Genomic DNA, 25,217 nt, shown 5'->3' with positions numbered 1-25,217 from the left:
AAAATGTATGTATCTGAGAGTATTTAGGTGACAGAAATTACAGAACCCGATAAGTAAATCAACATGGGTGGTGGGTGGTAGTGAAGGGAAATACTGAGGCAACTCAGGTATTTGATGTGAACAACTGGGGAGAAAAGCACTTAGGAAAGCAATATGAGAAGTATGGGTAAGTTTGAGTTTTTCCCCTTGGGGTGTGTGTGTGTGCGTGTGTGTGTAAGGGGGCTGCTGATTCGTTCATTTGGACATGCTGAATTAGAGAGTCTGTGGAGCACCCAGGTGGCAATGTCTCACAGGCAGGTGGTTGGGTGGATCCTGAGCTGACTCTTGCTCTCTCTTTAGACCTGCTTTCTCCCTGAGCTGTAGACTTGAATATCCAAAAGGTTGCCAGATAACTCCACTGGGAGGTCTGATAAACTCGCAAGGCCTTAACGTGAGGATATCAACTCCACGCGCCTCTGTCCTCTACGACCTTGCCCCTCTATCGGCCACTTGGTCCACTCGTTCATGGGGGTAGCACCACCACCTTGCTTGGACTCATGCATGTAACCTGCTTCACATCCTCTTCATTTCTGCATTGCCAGTGGCTGGTGCAAGTGGCAACTGGGGGCCCAGTTGAATGTGACCCCAAGAACTAGAAATAGGGAAATTAGGTTGCTCTCATAGGGGTATGCTATAAACTTATCAGATGATGGGTCAAAGCCCAGATAATGTATAGTTAAGTTTGTCTGCTTGAATAAGGACAAAGAACTGGGTCAGCAATGGAAGCCCAGAAAAGGGAGAGTCAGAGAAAAAAATGCTGGTAGAGTGTAGAACTAGCATTTAACTAGTTCTCTGGCTTGTGAATGGGAGTTTCTGTGAATCTTTTAATGTATGACTTGGAATCTGAGAGGCAAGTGCCTAGCTTGATGTGGTAACAAATTCAGTACCTGATACAAGAATTCTGTTTTAGCTTTTCTCCATTAGAAAAGTGATGCATTCATTCTTTCTTTCTATTTTCTACTTATTTTTGTTTCTAAAATCACTCATACTTCCAAACATCCAAAAAGAACTACTACTAATTGTCAGGATTTTTCCTTTCAATCTATTTTCTATGCATATGGAAATAACACTTAGCAACTATTTCATCTCCTTTTTGTAAAAATGCAGTACAGATTTGAAATCTCAAATGACAAAATTCTTAAACAACTGTGTGGAAAAGAATTTTGGCTGCTTCTCCCATGCCAAAAATGAAAAAAAAAATTCTAAGTGTACTTGACTAAATTTCAGTAAAAGAATTTCTGCAACCTGACCAAGGAAGAGATTTCTTGTTTCCAAGACCTTGCCAAGATTCACAGGCATGACAAGCAATCCAATAAAGCTTTTATGGTAGCCAGTGGTAACCTCCAAAAATGATAATTAGCCAACTAGATATACGCTAGACATTATCCTTCTAAGTTCAAATTCTTGACTCTGGTAAACATGTGTATGGATGTGTGTGTGTGTGTATGTACAAACTGAATGGTAATTTTCTTATTTTCTCATGCTTAATATATTTATTAGCTAGTCTCCTTCTATAAAGGAGTCTGTTATCAACTATTTGTTTACCGTGAAATATGAACTGTACTGGTAAGTCAGAATAAATCTTGATTCTTTCTTTTTATTCATCAAATTTGTGACTATTGAGTTGGTGCCCAGTGTTAAGGGCTCAGTAAATGGAAACCATATAGTTTGCATGCTTTTGGCTTTGCTACTATTTGGACATCTTACTATAATATTAAAAAAAAAAAAAAGTTCCACAGTCTTACTTTCTTTAACTGAAACTCATGGTCAGAAGCAGTTAGGGTTGATGCATCAAGGAACCTTACCTCATTCTCTGATGAGCTTGCAGAGAGGAGCACTTCTTGGGCATCGAAGAACTCAGAGACAGACTCCGACATGGAGAGGCGGCTCTCATTGGCTACTGGTTGTGACAGGGGGAGACTGACATGGATTTGCTCACCAGCCTACAGAAGAGAAAAGTATATGGTGTAATCGTTTTCTTCCCTGTAAGAATGGCTATTTGTTCAAATGAGACCATGACGTACTAGCCAGATTTCTAGAAAAATTCACACTATATGTTAAAAGAGTGGTGACCACAGCTAATTTTCACTTGCAACTGAGTAATGACCACTGCATAAGTTTCCTTCCAATATGCCTAAAGAATCCAAAAGGTGCAGCTGAAAGGTGAGTTGATTTTAAATCTACGCTCAATTAATATTAAGTGGAATGTAACAGGTTGAGCCCCTATCAATACCCTGAATTGACTGTGGAGACAAGTTCCTTGTCATATGCTTAGGCTTGTCATTAACTAGCCATATTCTAACCAGTACACTACACCTCAAGCAGTATTTGTAGAAACCACTAGAGATATGCTAAGAAAACAGACTACAAGACTAATTTTTGAGACGGAATATATAAAAGTCATTTTCCAGTTTGATCATGAATTTTATCCAATGAAACATATGATTAGAGTATTGAACCTTATTTCAAATTGAATTTTTATTCAGTAAGTAATAAATATTGTTTTCAAGGATACAATTTAAGTTTCAATCAGAAAAATATGTAAGAGAACTAAAATATATATATTCTAGTACACATTTCAAGTTGCAAAGAAGATTCAAACTGAGATTGTTGACTAATTTTTGAATGACAAAATTTTAGAAATACCTCTAGATTCTGGGCAGTTGAGTAGGCATAAGTGTCATCAGAGATCACGGGACCCATGGAGGTGGATGGACACGGGGTGGGTAACTTACATCAAAGAGAAGCTGTCTGGGGATGGTATTTCCTAAGCAGTTAGATGGCAGAACACTTGCACCCACAGATTTCTAGAAAAATGTACATTTTTGGTGCAAATATGGCCTTAGTATTAGTTAAAACTCTCACCTTGTGTATTACTGTTGAAAAGTATAAATTCTCATGGCTAAAAATAATACTTTTATAAAGGATTATAAACAGAATTAAACACTCAAGTTTAGCCCCAGTACTGAATGTTCTCCTATCCTCTAACCATTTCTTCAAAAATTCTTCTGAAAAATGGAGTAATAGCACCTACCTCAGAGAGTTGCTGGGGGTGTGAAATGAGATAACATGTATAAACTGGGTTAGCATGATGCCAAGCACACAGTAAGCATTCACTTGACACGTGTTAACTATTAATTATTAGCATCATCATCAGTAGGAGCTGTAGCAGCACTAATAGTAGTATCTTAGCAAGGTCAGGTGACTTCTCTTCTTAGATAGGACTTTTAAAACAAACCTTAAGCAAACTTTTATTTAGCATCTTCTCAGCTGAAAGAGTTTGTTTCAACATTTCATGGGCCATTGATGATAAGAAATATTTCAAATGAAGAGTGAGAGAAAATTCACAAGCTGGAGTATATACAAAATAAATATTCAGTAGCATGAGATGGAATAAATAAAAATAGACAACTGATCACCAATAACCAATGATGTCAAGCTCATGTACATCCTTCACTCCAAAGAACACTGAACTGTCCGCAACACAATATTTATTCAGGGAATCGTATCAGCAGTGAAAGAACTGTATAAAAATAAATAAAAATAGGCAGTAGATTTAGATGCTATAAAATAAGTATTCTACATCTATTAAAAATGAGTCTTACCTCATCAGGGCTAGGAATAATATTTACACTGACAACCTGATCACAAATAATAGATTCTGAATGTATTCTGTTCAACCGACTCCTTAGTTCAGCATTCTGGTTGAGTGCCTTAAAATAACAAAAACCGCATATGTAATTTCAAGTTGTTAAGCAAGCACAAAGCAGAACAAGCACACAGGTACACTTTAGACAACAAAGTCTTATGATGTTCTTAGCTGAAACTTTTGGAGCCACCATAGGCCAGATCCCTCTGGTAAGAAGGAAATAAATGGCTCAGAATTAAGGCACTCATTTTTTTGCAATATAAGACTACTACTTAGTAGGTTAGTGGGTTGAAAGAGTTCATGGATTTCATTAAAATGATTCATGGACTTTTCTCTCCCTTAGAGTCAGGTCCGTTACACCCAAGCCCAGTCTACCACCACATATATATCACATTTTACACCCTAGGCTAAAAATTATTGATTCTTTCCATTTTTTTTTTGGTTTTAGTTTCTAAAATTTGGGAGTTGTTTCAAAACCAGATATCTTAAAAATTATTTGGAAATGTAATGAACAATGAACTGGCTTTATTTTATATCTAGAGCTATATTTTAGAGCTATATTTTAGTCTGGTGAAAGAAAATAGTTGTCTTTCCACTTTCTAGGAGCACATAATTAATACCTATGACAGTACCACAGAACTAACTCAAGCGTAGACCAAAGATGCCTTCCTTGAACAGTGTAAACATCGACAAGTCTAATAAAGGACATATCACAAAAAGGAAACTAACTCCAAGCTACCTGCATCTCATGACTTTTAACACACCCTAAGTCAGCATCAGTAAAACACCATCTGCTACAACCCAGTTTAGAGGGTGGGGCAAGAAGAGAACAGCTTTACATAAGCATGGGCTCCCTAACAGGGGTCCTGTGGACAGAGGCACATGGAGCACATGAGTGCATGGGAACCTGTTCCATATACTGAAGACACATGTAGCTGACTGGATTACACCAAGTCTCAAGTAAAAGACCTTTGTGAGGACAAAGCCCAGTGAAAAGCTGGACAGCTCCTTTCCTTCCCATTGAAACCAGCAATTAGAAGATGGAAGTGAATGTTTCAGAGTGAAAGATAAATGTCAGGACTTACTGAAGAGCACATCTGCCCCAGGGAGTGAGGATTCTGCTTTTCTTTGTAAAGAGTCGATGATTACGGTAAACCAATATATATACAAATGTAACAGCATAACTATAACTCTGTACCTATTATATCACCCAGGATAAATTACACAGTGGCTAAACTTCACACTTGCATTGAGTGGTGCAGAATCCTTGGGCATGGAGCACAGAACAGCCCGTCTCCCTTCATCCCAGCTTTTGCTTTTTAAGAAGAAAACTGTTCACTCACAGCTTTTGGCTTTTGTTTAAAGTCTTTAGAACCAGTTTGTAAAATATGTGTAAAACAGAACACACTTGGTCTTGTGGGCTGTCAAGTATTGATGGATTAAAGGTGGACACAGATCCTACAGTCATATTGCAGACAGGAGGAAATATGTGTCCAGTTCTCTGAGAAAACAGGGATGTGTTAGTGAGAAAAAAGATGATTACTTTTTTAGTAAATAAACCATGTGCTTCCTAATACTTTTATATTCTGCAAAAGTGCTCAGGATCATTTTTCTTGGAGCAAAATCTCGAACACTTGAAATTTGAAAAAAAAATACTGTATCATTCATATTCTTTGTGACTACATATGCTTATTTGTTCTTTTATTATTTTTCTGTCCACGAGTGTGCTGAAAGCTGTCTTAGTTATTGAAACAATTGGAACCAGATATATTTTGTTCTCTAGGAAGTAGGAGGCCTTGTTGTAGGTTGTTTGATGGTTTTAATTGAAGAATCACATTCATGACTTCAGGGTTTCACACAAACCTCAACTAAGGGTTCCTCCAGAGGGACTGTACCTTCTGTTGCCCCTGGAACAGAGTTAACAAAACAAACCCCACAAAAACTCAAGGGCAAGGATAAGTAATGTTTTTTTCAGAGGGTGGGAGTTTTATACACAAGTTTCCCATTTATAAGGAAACTTGGAGAATTGTTTGCTCTGGATGTTTAAGAAAGTTAAATTCCCATTTAAGCTCTCATCTCATCCAGTATTCATTAAATGTAATCTTGCCTACAGGTGTGTGTGAAGGCACACAAAGTAGCCTCTAGCTGATAGTATCAATAGGAAATGAGCTGAAAATTAAAGGAATATTGTATTAATAATATATATGCAGTGGTAGAAAAACGTTGTTACGTGGCACAAAAAAGCGTGGAAATAAATACTATTCCAACTCTGGCGACCCCAAGGGCAGAAAGTATAAGCAGATGCGGAGCATGCAACAGCCCATTTCTGTGTGTCTTGCCAGGACGGTTCCTCCTTTTGTCTCAATCACACACTCTGTTTTGAAGTTGGCTACAACCAAGCGCCATGAGCGCTCTTAGGGAGTTTAGGGAGTGCTCAGGACCACATCTGTTACTTCCCTCCCCAAAGCTCACCTATTTTCTCTACAATGATATTATGGAAACATCCTTGGGAACATCAAGGTATACGGATATCTTCAGTGAAATGACACTATCAGCGATAATTAACATAGAAGAGCCCAGTTGATGGCAGAAACAATATACAGAATGCACCCGAGGAGTCTGTACAGTGGTGAAGCGAGGGAAAAGGAGGCACGTCGCCAGCCACTTGCACCAGCTCATGAGCAAGAAAAGACATGGAAACTGATGAGTAATAACATTGCTCCAGGAGTAGCAGACGGGGCCAAGGCCTAGCAGGCAGGAAGCAGCCTCGGGCTCAGGAACTGTGCCTAGATTCTTTAGGAAGTCTCACTACTTGCTTTCATGAGTGAGTTCAGACCGTACTACAAACTCTCCGCAAAGTATACTCATTTCCCCACACCTCATGTCCCTCATACACATTCAAGCGTAATATATCCAAGAAACACATAATTCCTGACCCATCTATAAAAGAAGTTACCATCTTGAAGTTCTGATCCAGAAATAATTGCCCGAATCCTCACCTCCTTGGCTATTAACTACCATTCACCCTCCTAGGCAGACAATGGGTGAGAATTTACCTTAGACTGGGTAAGACTCTGGCAGAGCATATGCATTTTACTGAATGGAACTGTGGGTTCTGGGAAGGACACATAGAAGCCTGAAGGCTGGAGAAGGATATGAGACATATGGCAATATGGGATCAACAGAAGACTTAAACCCTTCAGATAAAAGCAAAACTGGTTGAAAAGGAGTGAGAATATGAGTATGGAAACTGTCAAAGCTAGAGCTATCAAGAACCTGGGTATCTCTTAAAAATCACCTTGTTTTTTATTTAAAAAATACTATTATAATGTATTTGGAAAACACAAAAAAGTAGAAAAATATTTTTTAAAATTCATACCTTACTACCCAATCAACCAATTTCTGGTAGCTTGGTATATTTCTTTCTTTCTTTCTTTTATTAAATTTATTTATTTTTGGCTGCATTGGGACTTCGTTGCTGCATGCGGGCTTTCTCTCTAGTTGCAGTGAGCGGGGGCTACTCTTTGTTGCGGTGCGTGTGCTTCTCATTGCGGTGGCTTCTCTTGTTATGGAGCACGGGCTCTAGGTGTGCGGACTTCAGTAGTTGTGGCATGCAGGCTCAGTAGTTGTGGCTCGTGGGCTCTAGAGTGCAGGCTCAGTAGTTGTGGCACACGGGCTTAGTTGCTCCACGGCATGTGGGATCTTTCCGGACCAGGGCTTGAACCCATGTCCCTTGCATTGGCAGGCGGATTCTTAACCACTGCACCACCAGGGAAGCCTGGTAGCTTGGTATAGTTCTTTCTAGCTTTTTTTTTTATGAATTTTCCACATTATTTAATGGGAACATACTCTACATCCTGTGTCTGCCACTTATTCTTTGTACACAGATATTTATTTTACGTTTCAAACTCTTCACAAATGTGATTTTTATAACTGCGGAACAAGTGATTATTTTCTACTCTTGGGCACTTACGTTGTTACTGATTTTTCTTAGGATAAATAATGCTGCCATGAACGTTTATGTGCATACAGGCTTTCTACATTCAGCATTACCCCCTTAGATTATACATATCAGCCATGAACCAAAGGGTCAAAGGGTAAAATATTTTTAAGGCTTTTAATAAATATTGCCAAATTATGCCCAAAATGACATCAATTTAAAGTTACTGGATAGCTAAAAAAAAGATGTAAAGGATTCTATGAAGAATATCTTCATATACAACAAATTTGGCCAAGTCTCAGGGAACTCTGAAATTCAGGAACAAATACACTTAAAACATTTATCCCAACACAGAATACTTATTTTGGATGTAGAAAATGTTGTAGACAGGAAGGATGGTAAACACTATGACTGGTATTTTAATTATGCTGCTATTAATTATGCTGCTATGTGCCTTAAGCCAATGTTTTTGCTTACATTCCCAAACATACCACGTTTCACTGATTCTAATATGCACAATTCCTCAAACATTAACACCTCTGAAGCACTGGTCAGTTAACTGACAGTTTTTTCTTTCTTAGTAATGCACAGAAGGATGGCACATCTAACAGTGGATGCCGTACTGATCTAATGAAATTCAGTAACTCTACACTGAGTACTGGCTCATATTCTGCTGCTCACATTTGTATGGACCCAACACCCAATGCATTTAGCACAAGCTGTGTACAAACTCTGGGGCCAGAAATCAAACTGGTAATAGTGACGGAGTGTAATGTATTGAAGACAGACTCAAGGCAAGTTGAATCTTTCGTTATAGTAATCTAGGGTGCTGAGTTTACCACAGTCTTACTATATACTATTTGATTTTGGTGTTCAGTACATAAAATTATAGCTGCTGTGAAATAAAGTCATTTACAAAGGGATACATGCCACACAAAATACCTTGTCCTACAGGTGTAAATCCAACATCTATGCTGCCTTTCAGGTGTAAAAGTTTACTTTTAAAGTCTCATGGGGTAAAATAACAGAATTATGTACATTTTTATATACATATAGATCAGGGATGAAATACTACTTTAGAAGAGAAATTTATTATACTGTTCAGCCTTGCAAATTATTACATGCCCAAGGCCGGTAAAAATTTATGCTGAGCATGCAGTGAAGAATGCTAATTTTACTTATTTTATTATGCTATCTACCTTCTAAAAGGATGATGGAATTTGCCAAGTTGATATATTTAAAAGCTTTATTGAAAAGCTGCATTTTAATCATTAGATGTATATCAAATCAGTATGTCAAATAAAAAATAAGCTTTAAAAATGTTAGACTAATCTAAAAAGTTATTTAAACAGTCTCTCTCTCTCCTTCCCTTTCTTGGGGGAGACTTGGATTGGTAACTGTTCATTAAAAAAATATCTGGGTTTTAACTGATGATACCTGAATAAGGATCAAAGATGTCTTTAGGCTACCTAAAATATATAATGTGAAGTTATATTAACATAGAAACATACGTAGAACAGCTGTCTCAATGTACTCAAGCTATTTCATATCTTGTTCAATCCTTAATGCTATATTTAAAGAGGCACAATGAAAATAATAGAATTAGCCAATCAGGATGGCTACATCAGTTAATTGTTTCCCATCTTCAATGTCTCCTTATCTGCTAGTTCCTTCCCTTCATGACACAAACAAACTTAGATGACTGCCAAATTCAAGGTTGACTTTCAGTCCATATATCATTTGCTGCTAAGTCAGACCCTGTTAACCTTTTCGTTCTTGAAATTATCAAAACTCTTTACCCTGATCTCAATGATCATAGCTACCTAAATTTGTCAGCTGTTTCCCCTAGGTTTCCATCAAAGGATCCTCATTTTTGTCCTTTAAATACTAATGTTCTCTATGGCAGCTCCGTTGGCCTCTTTTATTCTGACTGAAAACACAACTTATCAACATCTATAAATTCACCGATATACGGGGGTATCCACATCTTTCTGCCAGGGCCTCTCTCCTGAGCCCTAGAGCTCAGGAGGGAACAACCCACCCAATGGGAAGGTATGTACAGACACAAGGATGTGAACGCAGCCAAGATGCTGTGATAACACAGAACTGGAAGCACTGAATTCACTAGTGGACAGGGTATAACTATCTTTATAGTCCCAAGTTATTTTCACATTTTTTGAGTTCAAAAAAACGAAGTAAATATAACATGCCCTGCCCCTTGCAAATAACCCAACAAAAATCTATTGAGGCTCTAAGTCTAGATGCAAATAAATGTTTACACAAGAGAAGGAAACATTTAACCCAAAGCACGCAAGTTGATGTAATTTCACTTTATTTTACTTTTATCAGGTTGGTAACAGCTGCTGCTATCTCCTGAGGTCCATCAAGGACCAATTCTTCCACGAACCTGATCTCTGGGTCTGCTCACAGCTCAGGCATCTCTCATTTCTCTGAACACGCAGAGCCCTGGAAATCTGCACCGCTCATGTGCCACTGGGAATGGACTACAGCGTGGTCCATTTAACTGTTTCCTGAGTAAATACTGCTCATCTCAGTAGTCAGATCATGAACTTCCTGGGAACATGGCCAGGGCTACTTTTAACTTGGTGTCCTATACCTTGCACTGTACCTAAAGTACAGTAGTTGAATGAAACACAATGAATAAATGAATGAACAAATGAATGACTGCTTTAAAATTTCTCTTCATCACCATTTCTAATCTCACCTGACCTCCCAAACTTAGATGTGTTTACTATTCTCTGTCTTACCAACAAGCAAATAAAAGCAAGCAAGCAGGAAACAAGCATATTTTCTTATTTTTCTTAGTACAAGCTTATCTCATACCACTAAGACTTCAATCCTCAATACATCTGAAGAAAAACACTGCAACATGTAGGGGGACAAAAGTGTATTTGACACATTTACAAGATGACATACAAGATGTTTACTAACCATTATTTTGATCTTTCTGATTCATGATCCTTTCAGGATCATGATTCAGAAGATCGATTAACATGGACTAGGTGTGCAACAGATACATGACATGAGATCAGTACAGGGCAACCGTTAAAGTGTGCTTGTGAAGGAAGCCCTCTGAAGACTGGAACACAGTTGCCGCTTTGAATGCTCAGGCTCTCGAGTTCCCTAGTTTTGCACTGGAAGCAGCATATGCACCTCAACTGACAGTGTTTGATGGCAAACAGCAGAAAGTGTGGCCCAGAAAAAAGCATTCAATAATGTGAAACTTAACGCTGAAAAGATGCTGACAGTTCAGGTACATAAAACATGGTGAGACCAGTTTAAGTCTAATTTTCAGGAACTGAGGGAAACTCTTCAAGCAGGAGCTGATCCACATGGAAAACCACTTACCCAGGATTTGCTTGCTCCTTCGCTCTGATCCAAGGCACCAGGAAGTGAACAATATTTTATATAAACACTGAGTTCTCATACAAAATCAATAACAACATTGAAGTCTCAAAGGAAGTTTTAGAGGTTAATTTATAGACTAAATGAAAATATTTCAGAGGAAGTGCTCAGTGTAAGAAAGCATAAGGGCAGTTTTAAAGGATTTTTAACAGCAATTTCAACCTTGAAATACACAGGGACTTGATTAGTATTAATAAGATCAATATAATATATATTGAGTAATATTTATTATAGTGTAAAATATATACTGAAATATATATAAGAGTCTAGCTTCAGGGAGCGTAACTTAGGAAGAAAATCCTAAGAGTGCAAATCAGAATAGAAAAAATAGGTAATAGTTATCAGTAATTTTCAACAGATTAAAATATAAGTGGGAAAAAATAGTAAGTGTGGAAGATCTGGTAGATTTTGTCTATTTGACATTGGATCAAACATATTCTGGAACGTAACTGTTTAAATGTGTATGTAAATCACGTACAAATGCATGATTTTTTTTTTTAAACCAGGGACTGCCCTATAATGACTACAGAGAGGCATTAAAAGTATTCAATCAGCCAAAATAGCAATTATGTTTGCAAGCAAGTTTGGTTGATTTTCACTCTTACCTTGATATTGGTTGGAAGAAAAGTAATAAAATGTAATACTGACACTGCAATGTCTTGGGAGAATTTCAGATGATGTGCCATCCCCATGATGGATTGCCTCCACCCCCATCTTTGGCTTATAGGGTTAGGAATGTATTATGAGAGTGAAACAAACACTCTCATTTACCTGAGACAGTGACTGTCGGAGCCGTGCCATCTGCGTGCTGTGGCCTTTATTGTGATCCTGCTCAGAAACCATCTGCTTAAGCTTCTCCTTCTCTATAGCTATGCTATTAAACGCTGACTTCAAAAGAGAATGCACTGCGTGGGGAGAAAAGTAAGAAACAAAGATCAAATGGATCCAGAAAGAATATACAAAATTATAAACTTCTCAGTACTTTAACTCATGCACAGATATTTTCTGGAAAGTTTATGTTACAGTCTAATTGAAAGTCAGCCATAAAATGGAATCTACCAGAATATCTATACACAAAACAAATATAGGAATGGTAATTAATCAGGATGAAAGTTTTAGCATTTCAAACCAGATAAGCCAACAAAGACCTGGAAGCAGCATATAAAATTATCAATTTTTAAATTTCAGTATTTAGAAACTAAACTATAATTCCTAGAAGGAAAAGGGAACAAGTTTTACTCTGCCATATTTGAAGGCAATATTTGAGCAGTTCTGTGTACAATGAAGCCTCATGCAAATCATTTAGAACTATCAAAAATTATTTCCCCAAAGTGTGCACCCAAACAAGAGCATTTTATGAGTCCTTCCAATATAAATAAGACAGCTGTTTTAGAAGTTCTAACTAGTTCTCTTTGGGGTAGGAAATGATTTGGTCTTAAGAACAGCACTTGCATTACTTTCTCAGCCAAGAACATCATGATATCAGAAGTGTTTTTAAAGAGCACAAACTTCCAGTTATAAGATGAATAAGTTCTCGGGATCTAATGTACAGTATACTGTTATAGTTAATAGTACTGTACTATTTACATGAAAGTTCCTAAGAGAGTAGGTCTTAAATGTTCGCACCACAAAAAAGAAATGGTGGGACTTCCCTGGTGGCGCAGTGGTGAAGACTCCACACTCCCAATGCAGGGGGCCCGAGTTCAATCCCTGGTCAGGGAACTAGATCCCACATGCATGCCGCAACTTAGGAGCCCACCTGCCGCAACTAAGGAGCCAGCAAGCCGTAACTAAGGAGCCCACGTGCTGCAACTAAGGAGCCAGCAAGCCGTAACTAAGGAGCCCACGTGCTGCAACTAAGGAGCCAGTGAGTCACAACTAAGGAGCCTGCGAGCTGCAACTAAGGAGCCCGCCTGCTGCAACAAAGACCCAGTACAACCAAATAAATATTAAAAAAAAAAAAAGAAATAGTACGGTGTTAGCTATCACAATTATTTTCAGTATATAAGTGTATCAAATCAACATGTATACCTTGAACTTATACAATATTACATGTCAATTATATCTCAATAGAGCTGGAAATAAAATAAAACAAAATAAAAGCAACAATAAAAACAACCTCCACCACCATTTCTGCATACCTAACAACATACATTGGTAAAAATCCAAGGCAGTCTTTAATTCTGAAACACAAAAAGGTTGAATTTCCAACTCCTATCTTTACAATAACAGTTTCTATAAAATGCAAAGTCTTCTAAAATAGGGATTTCCTTATAAGAGAAAGGATTTTTTTTAAAGAAGTGGAAAAATTTAGCATAAAACAGTGGCCTGAATTAAAGGGGAAAAATAGTGAGATCATAAGGGACTCACAATCTATTGATTTATGTGCTACATTCTAGTTATCAATTTTAAGGTAATAACTTGATAGCTGAAATATGTTAACCCAACTGGCAGCTCTAAAAGCAGACTCTCACTCAATTCAAAATCCATAATTCTTCCTAAAGAGTTCATTCAATAGTCATAGAAAAGCACCCCCCCTTTTTTCTAGCACAACTGAAAAGAAAACATGTTGTTTCAACAAAGGTTTTAAAATTCTGTTGAAACTTGGATTTCCTGAAAGTCTCCGGATTGCAACCAAATACACAAAGTTTTCCCAGGGCTACCTTCAAACTTACCCATCTTCCTTTAGAAGCTGTGCTATAGTTAATTCACACATTTGCTGTCTCATTTTACCTGCTGCTATAACCTCACATTAGAAGTAAAAGCTACTGGCTTTCCTGGCCATAAATCTATGCTGTTATATAAACAAAATAACATTGCTCTAGTTTAATGACATGATTAGCATCCAGCTAAGATATGCAATAAAAATGTGCAAGGAGTAAAACAGGAGGTGAAAGAGAGGTGGCCTTACAGAATCTCAACTGAAAAATCTATAGAAAAAAAAGGTGGGGGAGATGATATAGTTTAATTGCTTCAGGATTGTGGAATTAAAGAAATCTCTCCTAGCACGTCTTTGATGATGGTTTAAGACTATAGGGCTTCCCTGGTGGCGCAGTGGTTGGGAGTCCGCCTGCCGATGCAGGGGACGCGAGTTCGTGCCCTGGTCTGGGAGGATCCCGCATGCCGCGGAGCGGCTGGGCCCGTGAGCCATGGCCGCTGAGCCTGCGCGTCCGGAGCCTGTGCTCCGCAACGGGAGAGGCCACAACAGTGAGAGGCCCGTGTACCGCAAAAAAAAAAAAAAAAAAAAGACTATACATTTTTGTTGACTTCAGCATTCCCAGAGATGTCCTCAGAGTGTGCCACTTCTTTCCTGAGTCACTAGGCTCTTGAGTATTATGGGGGGTACTTGAGATGTTCCATTTAACACACATTTTCAAGAATATTTTATAACCTATTACCAGCGGGCCCAGGGGAAATAAATGTGATTAATTCATAATAAGATGTTAGTGACTGAAAACAACATAATGTGTATCTTTCTCCAAGAGACTGCGAAGGTACTATCATAAGGCACACACACACACACACACACACACACACACACAAAGTTTCAGTGGCTGAAATTTAAATGCTATAGCAATAAGGGGAGAGAGTTAATTTGGGAGCTGAGGCTCTTCTTGGTAAACACAGACAAGACGGCCCAGTCCACCTACACTCCACTCTCCTGCTTCTTATTTATTATACTCTTACTCCCTGTGCCTGATGACAGCAATTGAACTTCTGCAACATGCCTTATTGAAAACTTAACATCAAAAAAGAGACTCCAAGGTGGGGTGGACTTCTGCTCCCCTCAAATCTGGACTGGCCTGTGAAGCTCTGACCAGTAGAGTGCAGTGAAAGGACAGTGCTTCAGGTCCAGAGCTGGCTGCTTCCGTTCCAATCCACTCCATTCTTTTGGAGCCCTGAGCTGCCACGGAGAGGGAGAAGGAGAGGACAGAGTTGTGTGCAGCCTCCCAGCGGTCCAACCAAAGTGCTAGTGAAGACACCTTGAACAATTCAGCCCAGCTTCCCGCTGAATACTGTTGAGGGAGCCCAGCCAATGCCACGTGGCACAGAAGAACTGCTTAGCTGAGCCTTCCTAAATTCCTTACCCACAAACTGTAAAGTAAAACTTATTAGGTCGTTTAATAAAAAAAGAGTTTCAAAACAGAATCTGTTTCTTTTCTTTTTTTCCCTTGCTAAGGCTAACTCACAAGTATGTATTAAATGATGAAAAACAGGTGTTGAGTAGTAGTGTCTGCTGACCTGCCTGGGATAATGCCTTTTTTTCCCCCTAAGTGTTTGATTCCGCAAATTTCAGAGAATAAATAGATAATCCCATTATCCTAATATTCTCTGAGTGAAGAAAATCAAATTTTAATTTATGATGACCTACAATCCTAGTGCCAGGCCTGAAAGCAACAGGAAGAACAGTCATCAAAGGTTAACACCTTTTTTGTCTTTCTGCCTTTCTGCCTTTTCTCACCCTCAATGCTACTTTCTTTACTCAGTCAAAACTGTAACCCTATGATGTGTGTTCTCCCAGGAGGCGGGCATCATATCCCACTGCATTTTGTTTACAGAACTGCAATAAATACATAAACCATTTGACCTTTCTACCATGATAACCTAAACAAGGATAAGAGAATAAATGGCAGCTTCCCATCAAGAAAGAGAGCTTCTCTCAAGGGCACATTATATTTATTGTTACCTTTCTGTGCAATTAGACAAAATTCTTCTTGAAGCTTTGTATAATCCATTGAACTTTCCAGAGGGTCTGTGAGATGGCTAGGGGGAGTCTGAAATTCAATATCTGCACAAAGGTTGGGGTTGGAGGAATGCAAGCGAACCGGGGACATGGTAGCACTGAAAGGAACCTGAAAGGGGAGGACACAAATTATTAGAGAACAACAGCACATTGTTCCACCCTCTCTTACACAGAAAAGATCTCTTCCAGTCTCCAGTATAATAGATTCCTCTCTGAGGACACACTCGGAGACCGTACTCATTTATTTTGCAGGTGTCTGGGTAGGAAGGAGTCTCATTTCCCATAGTTGATTTAGTACTGCCACTGACTCACTGGCTTTTCACTGTCACAGGGAGAGATGACTACACAATGACAGGAAGAACAGGCACAATCCCAGATAAGCTTCAGCTCTGAACTCACAGAAACAGTGCTGGCAGAAAGCAGTCTGAACTGTGACGTAGCTGACCTTCTCTCACAAAGTCTGGGTACTCAAGTCAGAGCACTTTTTATGCCTACTTCTTTCTGAGCCTGGAGCAGGAATTTACTGAATAGGTAAAAATTCAAGAGGTGAGTATACAGAAAGATTCACTTGCTCCATTGCCATTAGATAAAACATAAGTAAGTTTAATACTAAATATAATAATGGCTTAAAGGGACTCACAATTAAATTTGAAATTGATTTATCAAGATGTATTTGTAAATGAAATGTAAGTTACTGTAGTTTACCTTTGTATGTTACATAAACATGGCTTATGAACTGGCCAACATTGAAAAGCATTAAGTAAAAAAAGTCATATTCCTATAGATTTCCCCAAATGGCTAGAGGTACTTCCTTGCCCAGGCTGGATCTGGGCTAGGCTTCTGATGGGTGGGGGCAAAGCACCTTTCCCTCTCCTTCTAGAAGGTTCTACCTGACCATTACAAATGCTGTCAGCAAAACACTCTTGGAAAATGAGAATACCAATTCCTCTTATAAATCAGATTACCAGGGGAGGTCCCCTAAGTCTTACTGCACAGATATGCATTCAATTACCTTCAAGAATCAGACTCTTAGACTCCTCCACATGCTGAATCTTGTATAAATTAAAAGATAATTCACACCCTCTACCTAACAGAAAATATGCTGTAGGAGGAAGGAACCAATATCTTGTCTGATGTACATGTATGTCAGAACCACTTCCTTTTTTCATTGTTGTATTTAGCTTTAAACCTCATGACAGAAAAAGAGGGGAGGGAGGGAGCAAGCAAGCATGTGCCTGTGCACGGAGGTTACAGGGATGGAGGAGATGGAGACACCCCAAAACTCTAGCCTGAGCTGCAGTTGGTGGGTCTGGGTGAGGGCAGTTGAGACTGGAGAGGGTCCTTAGGATGTAGCTTTGTCTTGGCAAGGAGTTATTTATCTCAAAAGATATCCAAGGCTTACTGGGAAAGAAAGTGGGCATGAAGCTTTCTCCCCAATTCCGCTAAGCTAAGCATGTTAATATGATATGAGAAGAATCTGGTATCTGGAGTCATCAAAGTAACTCTTCCTCATCCCCCATGGGGACCTTGGCTACACTGGGCTGGGAGGTGACAACAGCTTGTTTATCTCATCAGGATGTGAATTCCTGGCTATTCCAGAGAAGAGACACAAAAGTGGCAGATAAGCCATTTGAGAAAATGGAGTTCTTGGGTTCAGTAATTTGCTGGAATCCTATCCAGGCAACTTTGTGACAGTAATGACTGAGGTTTTTTAGGATATCCATAAGGGAATGGGGTTTATGTGAAAGAATATTTAAAGATAGATAAAGAAAATTTCTGTCCTTGCCTGTGGTGATGCTAAATCTAGAAAGAGCAGTCAGCCCAAGGCCCTCTAGGAGGGAAAGAGAGAATCCATGGAAAGGTTGGTGATGAGGAGGTCATGGGCAGAGACTGTGACCTGAGGAAATGGGTAGACCAAGGAGTTTGCAGATTTAAGGATATGGTTTCAGGATGCAAGGAACTAGAAGAGCATTTGAGAAAAAAGAATGTGCATGTTCGGTGGTGGGGAATGAAATGTGTTGAGGATCAACAAAAGGGTTTTATCTGCACTCAGGTGCCCTCAACGCTCCGAGGAGGGGCATGGTGTTGGAGAGGGGTCTCCTCCCTTGAGTGGATAGGGAGGCTGGGGGAGCAGTAGTGATGGGAGGCCAGGGTGCAGTGGAGGCCCAGAGAGTCCAGTGAGGACCCAGACTTGTTCCTGAGATAATGGGCTCTTTATTAAAAGTTGGACTCAGACACTGAGAAGAAAAACATGTTACAAATTTATATTTTGAACATAATGGAAGTTTAAATTGGCAATTAAAATGGGAAAAATGATTTTGTATATAACCCACAGGGAAAGGGACTTGGAATGCTCTATTCAAACTGCAATCAAGCACTTCCCTGGGACACTGAAAACTAGTATTTATATACTTCTGACTGAAAACGTTTATATTGATTTTTTTTTTTTTGGTTAAAAGAAGTATGTGGAATGGATCATTTTAATTGAAAAATTCATGAAATGAAATGAGACTACAAATTGAGATGTATTAATCTAACTCTAACTGAATATCTCTTCAGTCTGGGGGCTTATTTACTCATTTTTTTATTTATCAATTTGAGTATTATGGGATTTGAAAATTTAAACGGTAACTAGGTTCTCTGTCAGTGATGACTGGAGTGGGGCTGTCTACAGCTCTCAATGTTTGTACGTGAGAAACCTCAGTGATGGAAATGCAGCTTCACATCCTCCTTAGGAAAGAAATCCAAGGCTTCCTTGAAATCCTGTGACAGGGAGGAAGCCTGATCCTGGAATATTCTGGTACCAGTAACTGCAGTTTGGAAGGGGGCTGTTAGGAGATGCTTTTATCACCTGTCTATAAAGAAGCCAAAAGAGGAACAGATTGACAGTGGACTACTGGCACTGAAATTTAGCAGTGGTAAACATGAATAAAAAAGAGAACACACAACAGCAAGTCTAAGGAAGATATTGAGCATATATACAACTCACGGAGCCAATATGAAAAGTCACCTGCTACTGTTACTCTGCATCACATGTACAGGGATGCTAGTGTGGAGTACTGATTGCACTGGGACTCTTGGGGTCCTTCTATGGGGAGGGGCCAGCATTTCTCCTTTCCAACCCCCTATTCTGTTGGGCCTGCCTGATGGTGCAAGTGGACCATTATGGATGCTAGTGCTAAGAATCAACAAGAATAAATCTCTGAAACATCCTGAGTGTACTGTCTTTGGGAGCAATCTCAGCTGCCCTACACACCTAAGTGGGCAAGGAGAACAAGTAGCTGGAGTCATTTGGAAGAATTCCAGACAAAAGGCAACTAGCAGGATAGGACAGACTGCAAATGTGTGGGCTAACTTTACTGTTGGGAAGAGGAAAGGCAGGGAATTAAGGGGAACCACTGCACTAAAAGAAACAGGAGGGTTGAGTCACCAGCGACAGGTCACTGAGATGTGGGCAAGGGAGCTGAGGGAGCCAGCGGAAGGTCCTGCTAGATGTTGTCCTGCTATGGTATGGAGTTAAAAGCTATAGATCCTAGAGGGTTTAGAGTAACCACTCCCTCTAATTATTCCTGAATACATGACTCAATGCTGCCAGCTTCATTCAATAGATGCTCTAAGTTATTCTTAACCTCTGTGGTCACAGCTACCCTGGAGGAGGTGAGCATTAATACCTCCATCTTTCAAAAGCTTTTTCTCTTGTACTCCCAACTAAAAAAAAAAATCAACCTATTCAAATAGGATCTAATCTCAGTTTTATTATATTCACTATATGTATCTGCAATCAAAAAATGAACACAGTAGAAACACAATCACTTCCCTGCATGCCATCTTAGAATTACATTATTTAAGGAAACATTTGTATTTTCATAAAATGACTGACCCTCCCTTTCCATACTGAGATATTGTTCTCTCTCTAATAATCATTTGGGTTTCTGAATTTTGTAAATGAAAGGTTACATTTAAGAATTTAAAAATTGATTTTACATGAATTTATGGTCAGAATCTGTTACCATGTCAGTATCAGATACTTTTTTCATCTGTATTTGAATATATGCATAAGATAGACATTAACCATGAAATCAATTTCAAAAATTTGTTGGTTCAAGCATTCACAAAACTGTGAGTTTAAGAGTCAGTCCCTAATAAATTTCATGTCACTTGTTCATTTCATAATCAAAATTATTTGTCTCTCAAACAAACCAGCTAAGTACCCAGATACAAATCAAGAGTCAGTCATTAGTTATAAAGTAGAAAACCAACAATCCATACACCAGTATCCATTCTCCTACAATGCAACCAAAATCTTTTCATACTTTTCAGCAATTCTAGTCTTAAAATACATTCCACCAGCAGCAAGAGCAACACTATGATAATTCAGGAAATCTTACGTAATAGCCAAAAAATTAATGTTTGCCATGATGAACTCAGTACTCTGTATATAAAAAGTTGATAGGATGTCATGATTAAACAAATATTATGATTTATTTTTATCCAGCATAAGGTTCTTGGTTTACATATTCTATTTTATATTCCACGTGGCAGTTCACTATTCTAAGCACCTTCTATTCAATTTTAAGTTTTAGTTATTTGCCTTATATATCTTAATACTCCCTCTAACCTCCTAACATCCATCCTATTTTCTCTTTAAAAAAAAAAAGCCAAGGGCTTCCCTGGTGGCGCAGAGGTTGAGAGTCCGCCTGCCGATGCAGGGGACACGGGTTCGTGCCCCGGTCTGGGAAGATCCCACATGCCGCGGGGCGGCTAGGCCTGTGAGCCATGGCTGCTGAGCCTGCGCGTCCGGAGCCTGTGCCCCGCAACAGGAGAGGCCACAACGGTGAGAGGCCCGCGTACCACAAAAAAAAAAAAAAAAAAAAAAGCCAAACCAACATCTAGATGTGAATTAAACACCATTTAACTTTGTGGTTTTCTCCTTTCCACACTATATTTTCTGATTTCCAGCTCAATATTCTTTCCAGAAAACAACTTTCCTTTGCTAAGTGTAAGTCTGGGTAGCCGCTGAGAGATGATATAAAAATTCACCTTTTCTTACCCTCTCATTTCTTTATTCTCACATCCTTTTCAAATAGTCACATTGCTACCAAAAAAGCACAATTTACGTCTGTAGTAACATGGCTTTTCTTAGAAAAACAGAAATCAGTTAGCAACGGTTCCAATATCAGTATGGCAAAAAAAACAAAAAAAAAAACAAAAAGAAAAATCCCCAAACCCACATCGTTTCAGGAAATCGCCCACACACTCCGTTTTGCATCCTTGAATTTAAACTGTTTCTCACACTGAGAGTAGAAGCAGAGATCTGGATCCCATGATAGTTTTCCATTGCAAACCCAAACACCTGTGTGCAAGGCCGGCAGTGCAAAGACAGCCAGAGAACATGCGAGAGCTCCGCCAACACAGGAGAGGGCTGTGCTTGATGCCATCGCACACGAGCGGCACCACTGGAACGCGGGGCAGGGTGACACTAGTACACAGTTTCTCATTCTCATTAAACATCCACTTGAGATTGAAATCCACTCACTGTTGTAGCCACTGCTGCTGCTAGCCTCTGCCGGCGCCGAGCTGTGCTGAACTGGCCCTTCGAAGATGGCCCTTCCTGACAGTGAATGAGAGAAGAGGAGGGAGGAGAAAACACGGGATGGGGGAGGGAGAAGACAGGATATGGGAGGATGGAAGATAATCAGACAAGAGAGAGGGAGAATTTTTAACTGAAAATTGACTTTTGCTAAATCTTAGCATTGAAAATAGCTTGGAGGGGCATTCATGCTGTGAGGAAAGTTTATTGTTCTCATGGTAGAACACCCAAACACTTAAATCTATTTGCTGAATATAACCCCTACCCCAAAAGGAGATGGAAAGTTATGAAGTGATGAAGAGCTTACGATTTCAAGGTAAAATAAATGTATGACTTGTTTTATTCATGCAATGCCATGTTCTACGAAGCCAAAAGGCATTTAGTAGATCAAAGCAAAAAAAAAAATGAGTTCAGGGAAAAGTGACTAAATAAATAATGTGCAAAGGCTAAAGCAAACAGGTTGTAATGAGAGCCTCCTGTTGGTCAGGAAGAATTTTTTGTTTCTTGCTGGGAGGAAAAAGTAAGGGGAAGGATACCAGGAATCCTCAACTCCCTATGTTTTCTCCTACTATAAAGGTCTCTGGGATTCAGTATTAAGAATGATATTGATTTTCAGGTTGAAGAATTTTCCAAGGAGGAAGCCAGTCCCCATAATATAGGGAAAAAATCTCAATGTCCTCAGTGTGCTGGGACATCTATAAAAACCAGCTATGAAAATCTGAAAGAATAGGCTTCATTTAGTGATGTGCAACTATGCATAAACCAGTAGAAGAATCTTAGAGCTTGCTTTCTTTCCTTCTTTCTTTCTTTCTTTCCTTTTTTTCTTCTCTTTTTGGTGGACACGATAAAGGGTAATAACACTGCCTTCTAATCAACTCAACTTTGCTGCATTTGACAGACCCTGACTCTTCAAGGTTGTGAGCAATAAATTCAGTTCCAATTAGCTGAAATGTTCTCAGGGTCACCTAACAGTCAGACTGAGAAAAAAACCAGCATGGCTGTGTTAGTCTTTTTGGAATAACAGAAAAATATTTTAAATTCTTATATCTCCAATTCTCTTTAATTTTCCAAATTATATTCACATTTCTCTCAATCGTCATAAATCTTCTGTGTACATATATGTATATGTTTATTAAACACAAACACACACACATAATCTGCTCTAGACAAAACATTTCCTATACAAAATTCCTTTATGCCTACTGTAATAAAAAAGAAAAAAAAAGGAGAAAGAATATATTTTTACTCTTCAGTGTAATTTGAACATCTGTGAGATCTAGGATAGCTGCATATGAATGACATCAGATCATTTATCTGCTACCCCATACCTCCTACTATTCCTCATTCTCTCCATTATCTACGGATCTAGTATTTAATGCATGCTATTAGCAACACAGGAAATGTAACAGCAATCTCTTCTACAGCAACCCTTATAAAATCATTCTCTTCTTGCCCTCCTCCACCTCATTTAAAACACAAGCAAACTGTTTTACTGCATGATGATGAGACTGAGATTTTTATGAGAACAAGAAATTTGAGCTTTGGGACACAGGAAGTATTTTTTCTAACAGGTAATTCCACAGAGACGTCTAGGACAACTATTGCCTCCAATTAATTACACAATGGATTCTTGAGCTAGCTTCCCAGTGGCTTCAAGGAGAAATATGGTCCAAATTTTAACATTCACATTCATATCAACAGCATAATCTAACTTACCTAAGAAGAAGCAATCAAACATGCAGTATAACATGTTCTTCATTTTTACTTCCCTAAAGTCAATTTTTAAAATGATCTATTTTATAATTATTTCAAAAATTACAACTACTGCAGAATGCTGCATACAAACTTCAGTAAAACAAGATCCATAACAACAACAGCAGGAACAATAACCACCACCACCACCAGGCATAATGCATAAATGTCTGGTGGACTAGAAGTTCCAAACGATAGAGGGGATGAAAGATGAGCCACTCACTACCAAAAAAGTCTCTCAAGTTGGCCACAACAATGAAGAAAGTGGTTCAAGTAGTGAGATGATTATGGGCTCAAAACAAATACTTGGTATCATGAGATGGGATTCTGATGGTCAAGAAACATTTAAAACAGGAGGGAAAAACCTGTGTATTAGGGTGGGAGAAAGTGGTGGGTATGTTTAATCCACTACAGTAAAAATAAATGCTGTGACTTTCTGTAGGTAAAATACTGATGAGTAATGACATTCATATTAGCCATAGTCATCCCTGGCTGATTTTAAGATTCCCCAGTCAGTTGTGCATGGTGAAGAAACTTCCAAGTAACTTCTCAGTGATAGAGAATGAGCATCCTGAGGGATTCTGGAAGGCCTGTCGGTTTGGGTGAGCAGAAAATGTCTAGGGATGGTACTAAATTCTGCAGCATTCACCCTATGATCCTTTGTTTTACCAGATCAAGTGGAAGTGAGGTTTCTCTGGGAATGATTAATAGCTTACCGCCACCTCTCAGTCTATTTATTTCCACTGGAGTTGGAACTAAATCTACTTTCGGAAGTTTAGCATTTTCTTTGAGTATGGGAAGAGATGGTTTCAATTTCCCCCCAAAATAATTAAACTAGAATCACAAGGGCCATTTTGTTACTCTTTGCCAAAACAGAAACAAGGCAAAAGAGCATAAATGAAAATTTAAGAACAAACCACCCCAAAATGTGACAGGAATATGAAATGGAGAATATTCTCCTGCTTTTTGAACAACTTCTTTTGATGACTCAGAAAAAAATCTTCATAAACTCTCCACACATTGAAAAGCACAGCCTGTGAATAGGAGGGCTATTCAGAATTACATTCTGTTTCTTCCAGAAAACACTGAGTGATATGGGGACCACGGTGGGCCTCGTAACCACAGCAGGACAGCCAGTGGCATTGCACTCATACACGTTGAGAACCAACCTATTGCAGACCACAGCTGTGAATGGGAATTTGTTCAATGGGATACCTTATAAAACCAAGACTGAAATGATATCCATCCACAAATGTATATGTTCTTATGATGCTGGCCTTCTTCAATTATTTTATTTATAATTAAGGTTCTTTTTTCCTGGCTATGATAACCATAGATGCCATGTTTAAAAAACAACAACAACAAAAAAAAAACCAACCACCACAAAACTAGACAATCATATGCTCAAAAGCAATTTTAGGCAATTTTCTTGTGAAGTCATTTGGCACATTTGTCTCTACAGTATTAATTTTCTGAAAAGAAGGGAAAACGCACAGAAACATACTGAACAAAAGACCACAAAAAATTGTGTTCATAGAATGTGGACATTCTAACTAAAAAAAACACCGATCATTAGTGCTTGTGAAAATTTATTTTCAAATATATCAGATTAGCAAGCAAAGCAACAAAGAGTTTGTTATTCATACATTCAGAATTAAAACACAAAGAATGTTATCAATAAAACCAGAATTAAGGAAGAATTATTGTTCTTATTTAAAAGACTGAAGAATTCTAAAAAGCAGTCCCTTTTACCTCTGTGTTAGAATATAGGTTGAATTATAGTGCAATAAAAAGAAAAACAAAATCATAAGTCTAATTTTGATTGTGCAGGGCAAGAGTCCTTTATAGTATATAGCTAGAATTGGAGTAGCAGAAATTCAAGCTTAAAGATCTGAAAGTAACATGAATTTTGATGTAAGAGATTTTAGGCATTTGCCATATTTTGTATCACTGCAATGCAATGACATAAAAGGATCTTACTTAAAAAATTTTAAGCTATTCACTTCAACTAAATAACTTATTTAAAATGAATTTCAAGTAAGTTTATCACAAGCCATGAAGACTTTAGTTCAAATTT

At 38.6% G+C, this 25,217-nt stretch overlaps 1 protein-coding gene across 7 annotated transcripts in view; it reads right to left on the bottom strand.

The window, feature by feature from the left end:
- The window catches only part of OSBPL6 (oxysterol binding protein like 6), a gene marked incomplete at its 5' end in the record, with an annotated part of 90,618 nt that overhangs the window by 17,751 nt on the left and 47,650 nt on the right, over positions 1 to 25,217 (bottom strand). For 3 of the 7 annotated variants that reach the window (XM_079710150.1, XM_079710151.1, XM_079710153.1), the window contains 4 exons: positions 1,845 to 1,982; positions 3,645 to 3,752; positions 11,826 to 11,959; positions 15,742 to 15,907. In XM_079710150.1, the coding sequence (XP_079566276.1) occupies positions 1,845 to 1,982; positions 3,645 to 3,752; positions 11,826 to 11,959; positions 15,742 to 15,907 (546 nt within the window). Of the gene's footprint in view, positions 1 to 1,844; positions 1,983 to 3,644; positions 3,753 to 10,997; positions 11,022 to 11,825; positions 11,960 to 15,741; positions 15,908 to 21,334; positions 21,410 to 25,217 lie in introns of all 7 variants that reach the window. The other 4 variants (XM_079710148.1, XM_079710152.1, XM_079710149.1 and 1 more) reach the window with 3 other exon arrangements.

This window comes from Hyperoodon ampullatus (genome assembly GCF_949752795.1).
Source record: "Hyperoodon ampullatus genome assembly, chromosome: 8".
NCBI classification, from domain to species: domain Eukaryota; kingdom Metazoa; phylum Chordata; class Mammalia; order Artiodactyla; family Ziphiidae; genus Hyperoodon; species Hyperoodon ampullatus.
This window is presented reverse-complemented; position numbering and strand designations above follow the sequence as displayed.